General features: G+C 37.3%; 2 protein-coding genes across 3 annotated transcripts; both read left to right on the forward strand.

Annotated features, from left to right (window-relative positions):
- Positions 1 to 437: 437 nt before the first annotated feature.
- Positions 438 to 7835, forward strand: LOC5566888 (dnaJ homolog subfamily C member 3). Of its 2 annotated transcripts, XM_001651207.2 has the most exons (4): positions 439 to 778; positions 4655 to 4771; positions 6103 to 7431; positions 7496 to 7835. In XM_001651207.2, exons 1-3 carry the CDS (start codon positions 682 to 684, stop codon positions 7386 to 7388), a joined length of 1500 nt encoding a protein of 499 aa, XP_001651257.2. In that variant the 5' UTR covers positions 439 to 681; the 3' UTR covers positions 7389 to 7431; positions 7496 to 7835. The 2 variants fall into 2 exon arrangements, with proteins under 2 accessions (XP_021705034.1, XP_001651257.2); XM_021849342.1 differs by having other exon boundaries at positions 438 to 778; positions 6103 to 7835.
- A 3973-nt stretch (positions 7836 to 11808) lies between these two features.
- LOC5566843 (60S ribosomal protein L35a) lies at positions 11809 to 13841 on the forward strand. The gene is made up of 3 exons (XM_001651206.2): positions 11809 to 11942; positions 13175 to 13679; positions 13746 to 13841. Exons 2-3 carry the CDS (start codon positions 13185 to 13187, stop codon positions 13767 to 13769), a joined length of 519 nt encoding a protein of 172 aa, XP_001651256.1. The 5' UTR covers positions 11809 to 11942; positions 13175 to 13184; the 3' UTR covers positions 13770 to 13841.
- Positions 13842 to 14204: the final 363 nt, after the last annotated feature.

Genomic DNA, 14204 nt, shown 5'->3' on the forward strand with positions numbered 1-14204 from the left:
AATGATGCCTAAGCGAAAAATTTGCTGATAGTTATGAAAACTCTTACCCATTATTATATCGAAATTCTTCACATCATCACAATACTTGATTTTTGACTACATAGTTATATGGCTATGCACTACACAATTCAAACTAGGTAATGTCCGCAATGTATTAATTAATAAAAAAGCCCTATTTTTGGTTTTTACGCGCGTAAACTTATATCCGACGTTTCCGAACCGTGCCGGAGGTGCCGAACGATAATAATCTAGTACTTCCTATTTGGCTTAGTTGTCGACTTGAATGCAAGTATGGCATTCAATCCACGCAACTACTTTATCGACTTCATCCGTAGTCCCATGCAGCAATGGTAACATAAAACGTCAGAAATTCAACCAATCAACGTCGACCACATCCAGGCGGCTGTCAAAACTGCTCGACTTGTACCGCTATCTGCAGTGTTGTGTCTCTCGCCAAAACACGTCAGTCGTTCGAAAAACTTCAGCGAATCGTCGGCTCATAAAACCAAATCATCACAAGAAACTGTGATTTTTGTCTGCAGAATTGTTTCTACTATCCGATTAATAACAGGTTCCCGTCAGAATATGAGCTTTGTGTGCTAGAAAGAAAACAAAACCTAATCGGATAACTGTGCGGGCGTATCGTGTGATTGAGAAGATATCTTCCCGACGGACGGACGGATGCTGACAAACATCTACGAAATGTCGCTCCTGGGCGATAGCACTTTTGCGGTGACCTCGTTACTTCTGGTTCTATTATTAGAAGTGCTGTTTCAACGTAAGTTTAGTTAACAGTAATTAAGCAATTTTTTGATTGGTTTAGTTCGCCGAAAATCAATCAAGCAGTTAAGGTAGAAGATAACGATCGTCTTTGTCTCGTCGTCAATCTCCGCAAGCACCATAGACAACCAAACACTGACGTGTCTAAAATTTATTTATGCAATGCGTGTCGTTTCGATCTTGGGCAAAACACAGCTGACACTTCTACTATCTTTGATGAACGGAGTAAAACAGCCCAATTGGTATAACATTATTTTGCAGCAGGACTTTTTTCAATTGAATAAGTTAAGATGATGCATCGATGCCAAATCTCGAATTTTTAAGAGCACAAATATAGAGAATATGACAACCGCTAGTACTGTTAATTTGATCGATTGGTCACTCGCTGGCGATGACCAGTCGATAAAATTTTCGGTGCAGAGCGTTGTTTGTTTCGCCAAATTTGCGCTATTGAAAATTTGAGATGTGGCTTTGATTCATTGTTACAGTGGTGGTAGCAGGTCTCTTTTGTGCCAATGCAATTCTCTATGTTTAATGCAAGGTCTCTAAAGTTTTTATTTTAATCTAAAAGTTTCAAAAATTATCCCAGTGATTATACAGAGATTCTATCTGGAATACTTTCAGGCATGCTCTCTAGAATTAAAGTTTCCTCTACCAATTCTCCCTGAAATTCTTCCTGAATTTTCAAAGATGCTTAGAGAAATTTCTCCAGAATGTGCTTCACTAAGTTCTAGAGCATTTCAACGCTATTATACAGTAATTTCCTCAGGGATCACTTTATTATATTTTTTTAATTATCCTAGATTATGCGCTCCCTAGATCACTAGAGTAACAACTGGAGGAATCTGTTGAAGGATCAACAGATTCCTCCAGTTGTTAATCTAGGGATCTTTCAATGATTCCTATACAGAAATTCTATCCAACCAACAAAGGTCTATTCCATAGTTATTAAGAAATTCGCTTAGAAACTGTAACAATGAACCCAACAACAATCCCTTTAGTGGATTCCTTCAGAATTTATTCATGATTAGGGGGAGATCCCCCAGTGCCGGACAGCACCCAATACCGGACAAAGCCGAAACATTGAGAAATCATGGTCCAATCAAGATGGTGTATTAGTAGAAAAGAAAGCTATTATGTAGACCAATGATTACGTAGAATAACACATCCTTGAAATATGCAAGCCTTTTTAAAAAAGTAGAAAAGTTTGAAAATCATTAAAAAATTGACGTATCTACTTATTTTGAGCCTATTTAGTAAATATTTTGAATATGAAAAAATACTTTGGATCCCGCAAGCATGATCGAACATAATCCTAATTTGATAGTATGAATGTATTTTGTACCTTAATTGAACTAAATATGGACAAATCACAATTTTGGTTTAGCACCTCCTGTCCCTCAGTTTCGGACAACTTGATTTGTTAATATATTTGTAATTATTGCATCAGTGTCTCAGAATACTTTCATTTTTCATGGGTTCCGTCGATCATGGTATCAAATATGCAATAAAATTAAGAATAATGAACATTCAGAACAACATCGTAAAATGTGCTATTTTTCATCATATATGAAAGAGGTTTTTGATAGGCATCTTGCAAACTAAGAAAAACTCAAATTATTCTTGTAAATGTAGCAAATGCATTGAATTGGTAATTATAAACTATTCCTATAGTGTACACATTCGATGATGTTCAAATTTACAGAATTCGAGGCATTTCCAGATCTTGTCCGGTATTGAGTGCCACCTTTCGAGATCAATCAATTTGGTACTAAAACTCATCATCAAAATGCAATATCAAAATTCATATTTATATTTTCAAATTTATTTTTGTACACTATAAAAATGATAATATTTATCATAAATGGGTAACACGAGCCCATAAAATCAATGTTTTTCGAATTATGAATTTAGGGGGATCTCCCCCTATTCCAAGAGTTGCAGCAACAATTTCTCGAAAAAATCTATTCCCCAATTAACTCGATCGACGATCCGTAATAGAAATTGCTATAGATTTTTTCTAGGAATTTCTCCAGCATTTCATCCAAACAAGAAATTTCTCGAAAAAAAATACCCTTGCTTTAAGATTTTTTAAGTTTCTACCCCAGTTAACACTACAGCAATTTTTCCAGTAATTCCTCCGACCATTCCTACAAAAATTTCTTTGGAAATTCCTATCAATGTTTTTGAAGGAATTATTTCCTATGAGATAGCGAACCGGATCCTATTCTTGGCAATTCTGATTCATTTCAGCAGTGCTTTTTTTTTTGAAAGCCACAATGTGCGTCGTATTGAATTGCAAAATTTCAGCTAATTCGGCCAAGAAAACCCCCCCATGCTTATTTGTTTATTTGTTTATACTACATCAACAGGCAAGTAGTAGCCCCAATGATGTCTTAAAATAACATGCTAAAGTGAATCATGGAAGTAGCTCTGCACCCTATTATCCAATGCTTCGATTGATTTTTTAATTCAATTATCTTAGCAATTGATCTTGTAAATCTTCTAAAACTTTCTCAAGAGCCCAGGATTTTTTCAGGAATCCCTGTTCATCAATAGTTATTTTAAAACTTACACAAGCTTCATCAGAGATTACTTTAGGATTTTCTTCTAAAATACAGTCAACTCTCCATAGCTCTATATTTAAGGGACCATCGAGTAAGGGAGTTACAGAACACAAAACTAGTGCAACTGCGATCCAAGAGACCATCGATTTTGCCATGAAAAACATCTTTTACTATGGTTCTCTAGCTCTATATTGGAGAACATAGAATGAGTATGATTGACTGTCCGTAGTTACTCCGTGCAAGAACAGTTGTCCTTACACAGGGAACCAACAGATACTACTCGGGATCAGTTGCATCCTCAATGTGTACGTACTGGTGCTTTTATCATTATAGCAAATAATAACGGCGCCGGCTGCGTCCGAATGCAGATCAATTTGGCAAAGGGAAGGAAATGTTGAGTAAGTAACACTTTGAGGAAGCCGTTAAGCCCTCTGCACTTCCACAAGAAAACACTGGAAGTTTGGATATGGGAAAAGTTTGATGAAGGGTTGGTAAACGATAAAAATGATATATTAACGGCTAATCGAATTTGCGATATTATCATAAAACCGCTTTGTACGCCGAACAAGTGTTTATCACTCGCTCCCGCAGGAACAGGTGACGTGATCAAAAGATCAAACACTACCAAACAGATTCGCTCGTTAACTTCATTTCGCGAACGACGCGTGACAAGTTTGATCCTGCCCTCGTCACCCGCCCCCGCAAGAGCAAGCGACAAGGTCGAAGGATCAAACACAACTCTATATCAGATAACATAAAAGCACCCTGGAGAAGTTACTGGTTGAATTTTCGAAGAAGTTCAAAACGGAAATTTTTGAGGGTGTCCTAGGGAAAGCGATGAAAGAATCACTGCCTAAAACACGGAAGGACTCAAGGCTTTCTTGAAAAAATCTGACAGAATCTTTGGAGGATTTTTTACAATTCTTGAGTTAAAACAGAAAAATTAGAGGAAATCCTTGGAAAATAATCACTAAATGAACAGCTGAAGAAATTTTTGTACTAATATCAAATTCTTTGGACAAATGCCGGTATGTCGTTGAGTTTTAAACATACTTTTGTAATGTCTCGTATGAGGAATCAAATTCTTATTTCATGGTTGCTGTTAGGTCTCCATTTGCTTTCTTGGTTCCTGTTTGGTTCTTGTTTGGTATCTTTTTTCAGAAAAAAAAATTTAAACTTTCTATTTCCAAGACACTCAGTCACTACTAGCCCTGATCTTTACCTTAATCGGCAAGTCGTACAAACATCATTCTGCAACTTGTAATCTGGTCAAGTGTTGAATAAAGTTTTTTTTCTTTTCTTTTTAGCTGCCGAATCTGTAGTGGCATCACAAGCAGAAATCGATAGACATCTGGAAATGGGACGAGACTTTTTGGCCAGAGGGCAACTATCGGATGCCCTTACACATTATCATGCCGCAGTAGGTAAGTTTTGTCATAGTTTTTGCTAGTTACCGATCGTACAATGAGCTTTTTAACTCCCATCATGCAAGTATCATTTCATGATGGAAACGACAGCGGATCTTCTTGTATAATTGTCTCTGTATCAAAAATGTTACGTTGAATGTGCCTTGGGGTTATATTGCCTTCAAATTCGTAACGTAATATTATCAGTGCACCATATGCGGCTCATGTAAGGCAAATTTTGAAAATACTAAAAAATGCATTATGTCGAACTTTATCATTGATCGTAATATTTTTTATGATTAAGATATTGCTACAACAGTGTAGGCGTTATCAACATTTCACGATGATACTTTTCGTTTTCGCATAGCTAAGTTTCTTTATGAATCGATGACAATCGCTATCGATTTGTTATATGAGCGTTATTTGAGCTCAACATAAAGAAAAGTGAAGAATTTTAAAGAAATGGTTAATCGGGTGTATATATCCAGTGATGCCTGCTAAATAGCTCAATATAATCACCAAAGATTATAAATACGAGGCATCCGATTTGAAAACGATATTCAGCAATGTTGTAGCTGATAAGTGAATCTAAATTCTAAACGCTTCAGCGCAATTACCAAACTATGAACAATATGGACAAAACTATGATGAACTGCATGAAGTACTTTGTTTTTCCATAATAATTTCTGTGAAAACTGAGAGTTTCGAATGGGACACTTAATAACACACTCTGAAATACACTTTAACTTTTCATTAATTATCGGCCGAATTACTTAAAAGCACGTTTACTCCGGCGGCGTATTTCAACACTTCTGTTCTTATCGATACCGTTTTCCAACTCCTCCCTTATGGTTACACTGATACAAATATAATCACTTTTTTTTTCTCGTGATCACGTCCCCACTGGGACAGAGTCTGCATCTCAGCTTAGCGTCCAATGAGCACTTCCAATAATTCCCATACAATATTTAAAATATAGTGCAGTCTCAGTTCTCATCCAAAAGAGCTCAAATTTTGAAAGGACGCTCAGAATCTAACTAAAAATCGAAAGAGCAGTGTAAAGCAGAATGGATTTTATGAATCACATAACTAAACATTTTATGAACCACACAACAAACACCACTTCTACTCATGATCAAATGATTGATGTAAATGCATGTTACACATAATCGCGAAGTGAGGGTGAACTCGCCAATGGTGAAAAGCCACGTCAATAAAGATAAATACTAAGCATCGTGAAGTGATACTCATGCTACAGGATTATTGTATAAAATCATTTAACAAATTAACTCATTGCAAACAATTAACTTACTGTTGTAACATATTGCACAAAATTTCTTCTTTCGCAGAGGGTGACCCGAACAACTATCTAACGTACTTCAAACGTGGTACAGTTTACTTCGCTCTTGGCAAAGCAAAATTCGCCATCAACGATTTCTCCCGGGTGCTGGAGCTGAAGCCTGACCTGGTGGCTGCCCGTGCTCAGCGAGGCCTGGTTTATCTCAAAATGGGTGATTTCGATAATGCCGAAATCGATATGATGAACGTTCTGCGGATGGATCCACATAATCACGAGGTTAACTACAAATACGCTCAGATTGACAATGCTCGGAATCAATGGGCTTTTTGCTTGGATGTGCTGGCTCGAGGGGATTATGCTACGGCCATTACGCTACTAACGCAGATGCTGGAAATCTGTCCTTGGTCGGTGGAAATTCGGGAATCTCGAGCTCAGTCCTACATACGAGTTGGCGATCGATTGAGTGCCGTGAGTGACTTCCGTGCCGTAAATCGGCTTTCCCAAGATAGTACCGATGGTTATTACACTCTTGCGAAAATTCTTTACGACCTGGGTGATTCAGGATCGGCTCTCAAAGAGATCCGAGAATGCCTAAAGCTTGATCCAGAACATAAAGACTGCTTCCCACTGTATAAAAAGATCAAGAAAGTAGATAAGATATACACTGATGCTCAGAAAGCATTGGAAGAACAACAGTATGCAAATTGCATTGAACAAGCTGAAAAAATCGTTAAACTAGAACCTAACATTCCAATGATTGTCTACAATGGCAAGCAACTGCTATGTTCATGTCTGGTCAAAGACGAACAGTTTACGGCAGCCATTGGTAAATGTCGAGAGGCGTTGGAAATCTACCAGGATCCAGAGATCATGTGCGATCGTGCGGAAGCCCTTATCGGCGCAGAAATGTACGACGACGCCATTAATCAGTACCGAGAAGCCTTGGAAATTAATGATGGATATCAACGAGCGAAAGAGGGTATTGAACGAGCCCAGAAGCTTCAAAAACAATCTGAACGAAGAGATTACTACAAGATTCTGGACGTGAAGAGAAGTGCCACCAAGCAACAAATTGTCAAAGCTTATAGGAGAGCCGCTCAGAAGTGGCATCCTGATAACTTCCAAGGCGACGAGAAGAAGATTGCGGAGAAAAAGTTCATAGACATTGCTGCCGCAAAGGAAGTTCTGACCGATCCGGAGAAGAGGTCACAGTTCGACGCTGGCGAAGATCCTCTAGATCCGGAAGGGAATCGCAATGGCGGCTTCGGAGGAGGCAATCCGTTCCATCACTTCCAGCATGGGTCACCGTTCCAGTTCAAGTTCCATTTCTCGTAGAGAACATCACACAGTAGCGTTACAGCGATGCCTCAGTAGATGGGTGAGTTCTCTAGTTTTTCTTCTGCCTACTTTTCCTTACCTATACATCCATTGATGTTTTACAGTGCCAGCTTTATTTTTTTTTTTTCGTTACCCACATTTAAAAACGGAATTTTATTACTTTTCCATTCTCATGAAAGTAACTGAGCACAGTCGAATTTACATCATGCAATTAATTTTATTTACATTTATCAAAAACATCAAGAATCCAATCTACAAAACCAGCATAGAAGCTAGTGATTTACAAGAAATCGTGAAAAGATACCGAGGAAACGAGTTTTATTTCTGAAATCTGAAATCGTACAATCCTCAAAATTGCCAGTTTCCTTATTTTTTCATTTTTTCTACGAACTGATTAAGAAAGTAAAAAAATCTATTGTAAATAAATGCTTAATTACAAACTAATAAGTAGTTTACAGATAATCGAGTAGCAGTGTTTCTATTATCCGAAAATCCTTTCTTTTGTTCATATTCATTACACAGCGTAACAAAAATGACATTTTTGCGTGTCTCGAGGATCAAATTATGTGTCTCTAATAGATTTTGGGTCGTTTCAGTTGAAATTGCACGAGAAAATTTAGATTTAATCGATTTTTTCAACATGTATGCAGTGTCCATACAAAATTCTTCGTTTCTTTAATATGGCAAAATACAATACTTTTCTGAACCACCAAAAAATAACTTTTCACATCAAAAGTACTATGGACTTTGTTCATAAGTATTATTTTACACATGAAGTTTGAATTCTGTGACAAGCTGGCAAACTGGCCATACAAGCTGGCAAACTTGCATGTGTTGTTGGACCCGTAAGTTATATTCCAAATGCCGAGCATTTTCTTCTTAATGTGAACTGTGTAATGTACAAATTCAACTCGTGCATCGACTCTGCCAATTATTTGTATTTTTTTCGACACAGGGTAAAAGCATCGGTTTTGGCCATTCTAAGAGAAAACGGTCTTGAAAATTATATCTAAGGTACCGTGGGGCAAGTGGGTAATGGAATTCGCATAGTTGAGATTCTTCCAATTCTAGAGACTTTAAATTGAAACAAATGAGGTTGTGTATATTTTTTAGCTTGACTCCCACCATATATAAGCAGCATGCTGAAATTGATTTTTATGAAAAATTGAAGAAAAAAGTGGCTGAATACGGTATAAATTGTCTTTTCTTTTTAACACTTGTTAAGGCTTCCCAATGAACATTAATATAAGTAACTTGTAAACAAAGAAAATGTTATTCTTTTCACTTCAATTTTTTTCTGTTCAGTTATGTTAGTTGAAATGATTCGACAACATTATAACTGCAACATTTCCTATGTTAGTTCTTACATTATAGGACAGCAATTGCATTTCTGCTCTGTAGAATTTCCACCGCTCGTTATTTGTTTTTGAGAAAGTCGGATATGACGTCGGATAACTCTTCGGGAGAAATCAAACGGAATCCTTCAATAACGTATTTAGGCAATGAGAATATATACTAAGGTGTGGAAAAAGAAGCAATGGCTATATATTAGTAAAGAGAAAAAACGTAAACAAAAATAACTACGTCACTAATTTACACGGCTTCTTATGGGAACTCGCGGGAAGAAAGAGGAAATCTTAGTACATAGTTCTACCAACAACGGTTTTTTTTTCTGTAATGGAGTGTTTGTATTGCCAATCACTAATTGCATTTGAAGAAACTTCAATGAATATAGGGGTGATCGGGGCAATATGGGCCGCCTAAGGAAAACGTCATAAAATGCATAGCAAAACAGCAAAATCTACCGTTTAAATGCAAGTGACTTGAACAACAACATGTGTTCTTCTATGTTACGTCGATAATTAATATTAACATTGACTAGAAAAAAAAAATTAAGAACGTTTTTGAAAACCTTGTTTATCTGCGTGTTCACCAACCATATGGGGCATTATGAGCCACCCAACGGGGCAGTATGAACCACCTCATTCAATTGTATGATTTTCATATAGAACAATTTAGAGATAATCTGATCATAAACTGTACAATATTAGAAAGGAAATTTTATTAAATTTGATTGAAATTATCAAATCTAGCGCCTCATTTTTGATAGATACATAACACATAGTAGACAGACCATGTAATTTTAGTATTAAATTATGACACTTGGTTCAACTTATTTTCTAACGAAGTGTTCCATTTGTAATGATGCACCAAGATTACTATGCAGTTTAAAAAAATCTAGTAAATTTTGGCAATGCATTTTTATGTTCAAAACACCGTTATTATGACTTAAATCTTGGTGACTCATTTTGCCCCGCCCTTTTCCTTTTTAAATAATATTCAGTTTTATAAAAAAAAATTGTTTAATAAAAAATATAATTCAGCGCACGAATTATTCAGTATTATCAGAAGTTTCAATGGATTGGTAAAATTAATCAGAATAATAGATAGAATTGTCTTAGAGCCTTAATTAAAAACTGCCAAAATTATAAGCTTTTCATGACAAAGAAAAAAATTGTACATTTTTGTGAATAATTCGAGTGTTGAAACGAATATTCTTACGGTTTTTATTGTGGTGGCTATTTGAAGCATCCTCTAGCAGATCATAATGACACTAGACATTTAAACACTGTTTTTGATGTCAAATTCGGGGTGGCTCTTATTGCCCCGTATGTTCATATTGCCCCCATTGCCCCTATACTATTGAAGATCAAGTTAGGGGAAATGATAATAGGGTCCTAAAATGTTGAATGAAATCTTGTTTTTATTTAATGACACGAAAGAGCATGTTACTGCAACTATTTTAGTAATTTTCCCGCTCAAATGACGACAACATCATATTTAAACTTTAATTTAAAAATTGGGTCCATAAATGAACCTTGACACTTTTGATCATGTTTGACGTTCGCTTAATCGACAAAAACACCACAGGGCTTTTAGTTTTAACACTGGGGTTGTTCCTATCTGACATTTCGGAAGGGACACGGAAAGCAAAATATACCCAAAATTTGAGTTTAAGCCAAGGAGTGTGACAAAATCTGTTTTGGACTTGAACAAAAGAAAAACATTAAAAAATTGAGTAAACATGTGTTTTTGGTCTAAACTTAAGCGCTTGGCATTAAAATTGGGACAGGCCTTTAGGACCCTATTGTTTTCACTTACCCCATTTACCAACTTGTCCCGCGGTACCTTATATTAAATGGTGTAAGTGGAATTAACTTCTATTATTTACTGAATATGTGAAATAACGTTTTAAACTCATGTGTTAACCTTTGAGCAGGTCCGTCCCACTCGAGCTCAGATTTGGTACCACTTCTAGTACTGCATTTCGTCCGTCGGTAGTGCAAAAGGTACCCAAGTTTGACAGATCGCAGTACACTTTGCACGGCATTCTAGATTACCTTATTGTAGTGAATGAGCTGTATATTTGATTGAAACATATTGAGTGTGCTTGTAAGCTGCGCGTAGGATTGTTGAAACAGCGCCAAAATGGAATCAATGAATAGATATCGAACGTTGGCGGAATAGATTCGAACGTTGGCATTCGTCGTGGAGATGGGGAAGTAGGTCTTCAGTCTAGATTGTAAGTTGGAGAGTGTTGGACGTTTGTTTATTTAGCGTGAGACGGATTGAGTTATTCGTACGCGAAAAGTGTAGATTCTGCTGAAAAACAAAAATAGCTCCGTTTATTACACTTATGAGCCATAAAATTTTGGACAACTGCAAGGGACATGGAGGTCTTTAATGTGTCTTTGCTTTGAGGCCATTCAGAACATTACGATAGTAAAAAAAACCTAAGAGTTTTGAACCATTATTGCATAATAGAGCGAAAGATTGTTAACCTGTCAACTCTTACTCAGTAACAAGTTGACGGCGTGCAATATTATTTTAATATTATAAGTGGAAAAAATATAATTTTCTGTACCACTTTTAAGTTGTCCTCTCTGATAGTTTTGAACTGAAATTAAAAATAAAAATAAAAATAATTTGACGTAGAGCTAAAAATAACTAAATTAAAATACCGTCAATTTTCTAATCACCTGGGGCAAGTGAAAAGTTTTTCATTTGAGATTGAATTTGTATTTGCTTTTATAGTAACTTATAGTAAACAAGGTTTGCAATTATCATAGAAAGGCAGGACGTGCTAATAATTCAAGAAACACTTTACTCAAAGTGTTAAAAACCATTAGAAATCATGGAACTTTTCTAAAAAAGATCGCCAAGCATTACGATATCAATATGTCTAATTAATAAAGCCGATTGAACGCACGGAAATTCCGTGGAATGTCTAAATGCTAAAGCTATTTTTAAACATGGGTACATATTGTGCGTAGTGAACTCAAAAATTAGGTATTTTTCCTCCGTGTATAAACTGCTCGATTCCGTTCGTGCCCTTGCAGCCACATTTCGTCCGCGGTGCAGTACCAGATTGCCAGTTTGACAGCCGCACGCAGACGGAAGTGACCGAAACAGACTCAGAATCTGACAGTTCGAACCTTTTCTCTCTCTTTTTCCGGCATCGTGTATGCTAGTAGACACATTTCATCCGAGGTACGGCGAAAATTATTGCGTTTATTTAGTGAAATCATGGAAATTTTCTGGTGAAAATTGTTCGAAAACTTGCCGGAAGGTGAATCGAGTGGTGTGCCACGGAATTAAATGGAAAAACGGTTCCGAAACCTGTGAAATCGGAAGCTGTTGAAGATTGTTGATAACTGGAGTTCCGTCTCTACTGGTCAGCGGATTGGATGGATTGCCGAACTGTCAAACCTGTGTTGTTTTCTCTAAAAATATGTCTCGATATCGTGTTCTTCGGCAATGAATATCAAAAATTGTGTAAATTTTACGATATTTTGCAGTAAAATGCATCTGTACAATTTGAAACAGAATAGTTCATAGAAAAACGGCGATTCAGATTTTTGTTGACATCCGTTCGTATCTTCTGGGCCTAACCTCGAAACATTAGTTCAGAATGAAGCATCGATTTAGTCGAATTACAGTCACTGACAAAATAAAGTGCTCACTTGCTTGCGGTCACGCAACTTGGCGGAAATACGTGTGTTAAAATAGGAAATAATTCTGTTGAAATGTGTGTACATCATATTTAACATATGATCTCTGATCTCTTTCATCTCCCGCATCCTATTCTTGGCACTTTTGATTCACTTCGGCAGTGGTTTTTTTTTGAAAGTTACAGAGCTCATACTTGGCCACAATATGCGTCGTACTCGAGCGGCAAAGTTTAAGGCAATTCGGATGAGAAAAACCCCCATGCCAAAGTGAATCATGGAAGTGCCCAAGTGGTTCTGCACCCTACATTAAAAAAGTTCTTATTTACTCTTGTCCAACCTTTTTAATTCTAACATGCTGTTTGAGCTCAAAACTTTTGTGAGACGTTTGGTAGTCGTTTGTGACAGTAGTTTACCAATAAATGCCTCGAAAATGGAACTTGAACTTTATTATAAACCTGACAGTTGAATTTTACGTTTCCGTTCAGTGGTGCAGTGATAGGACTTTTTTTTATGCTTGTTATAACACAGATATGTATCGTGACAACGTTACATATATGTAATTGTTAAACTATGGGTGGTACCTTTTTGATATATTTATGGTTGATTCCTGGCAAAAGGTCTTTGAAGTTCCTATTTTCCGAACACTTAGTCGCTACCAGTCCTGTAAATGGAGCATCGGTTTAATAGAAATATTCCATGATTTCACTAATGTTGTATTTCTAAAAGTGGCTTATATTTGAAACTATGCTAATCTATCCCTTCGTATTCCAGCTAGACCACAATGGCCGATACAGCAAAGAAGCCAGCCGCCAAGAAGGCTGCCGGTAAGGCCCCCAAGGCCGCCGCTGCCCCAGCTGGACCCAAGGGTGTGAAGAAGTCCCAGACCAAGGAAGCTATCCTGGCCCGTACTCACAAGCCAAAGGGACAACGCACCGCCAAGGCCGCCCTGCCCTACCAGAAGAAGAGCTACGGACGCCTGTGGGCCAAGGCCGTCTTCACCGGATACAAGCGCGGTCTGCGAAACCAACACGAAGGCCACGCCATCCTGAAGGTTGAGGGATGCCGCAACCGGAAGAACGCTCTGTTCTACATTGGCAAACGGTGCGTGTATGTGTACCGTGGCAAGGCCAAGCTGAACGCACCGGGAGCCGAAAAGAAGTCCAACATTCGCGCTATCTGGGGTAAGATCACCCGCTCGCACGGAAACAGCGGAAGCGTGAGGGCCCGTTTCAAGACCAACATGCCCGGACACGCCATGGGACACCGCATTCGTATCGTAAGTATTGCACTGCATCCCTCTCTGAAGTCGTTCCTAACTTCGTTTCTTCGTTTTTCATTTTAGATGCTGTACCCATCCCGAGTTTAAGATAGGTCAAACTTACTGTGTAAATTTGCAAGAAATAAAAGAAATGAGGGGATAAGCCTAACAAAAGTTTAATTTCTATGTTGGTTTGACCGTATAAAACAGATTTGAAGAAAGCCTACAATTGCAAAATCATGTTTCGTGTTAAAGTGGTGAGTACCGTGAAAAGATCTTCGTCGAAGAGTTATGTTTTCATAAAAAGTGCCCAAGATTTTTTATGAAACTATGTTGATAAAGCTTATGTACTTTACATATTCTATCATGGTAATAAAGTGGAATACACTTTTTCTTACGCCGGTTGACATCAATGACATAGAAAAGTCTTCGTATTTCCGACGCTGGTTTTTTACACCGTTTTTTTTTAATAATGTGGATTTTTACTGTATACTTTTTTCTGAAATAATGCGGTACCGAGTAAATGAAAACTTCAGTGTACAC

The sequence above is a fragment of the Aedes aegypti genome, chromosome 3 (genome assembly GCF_002204515.2).
Source record: "Aedes aegypti strain LVP_AGWG chromosome 3, AaegL5.0 Primary Assembly, whole genome shotgun sequence".
NCBI lineage: Eukaryota > Metazoa > Arthropoda > Insecta > Diptera > Culicidae > Aedes > Aedes aegypti.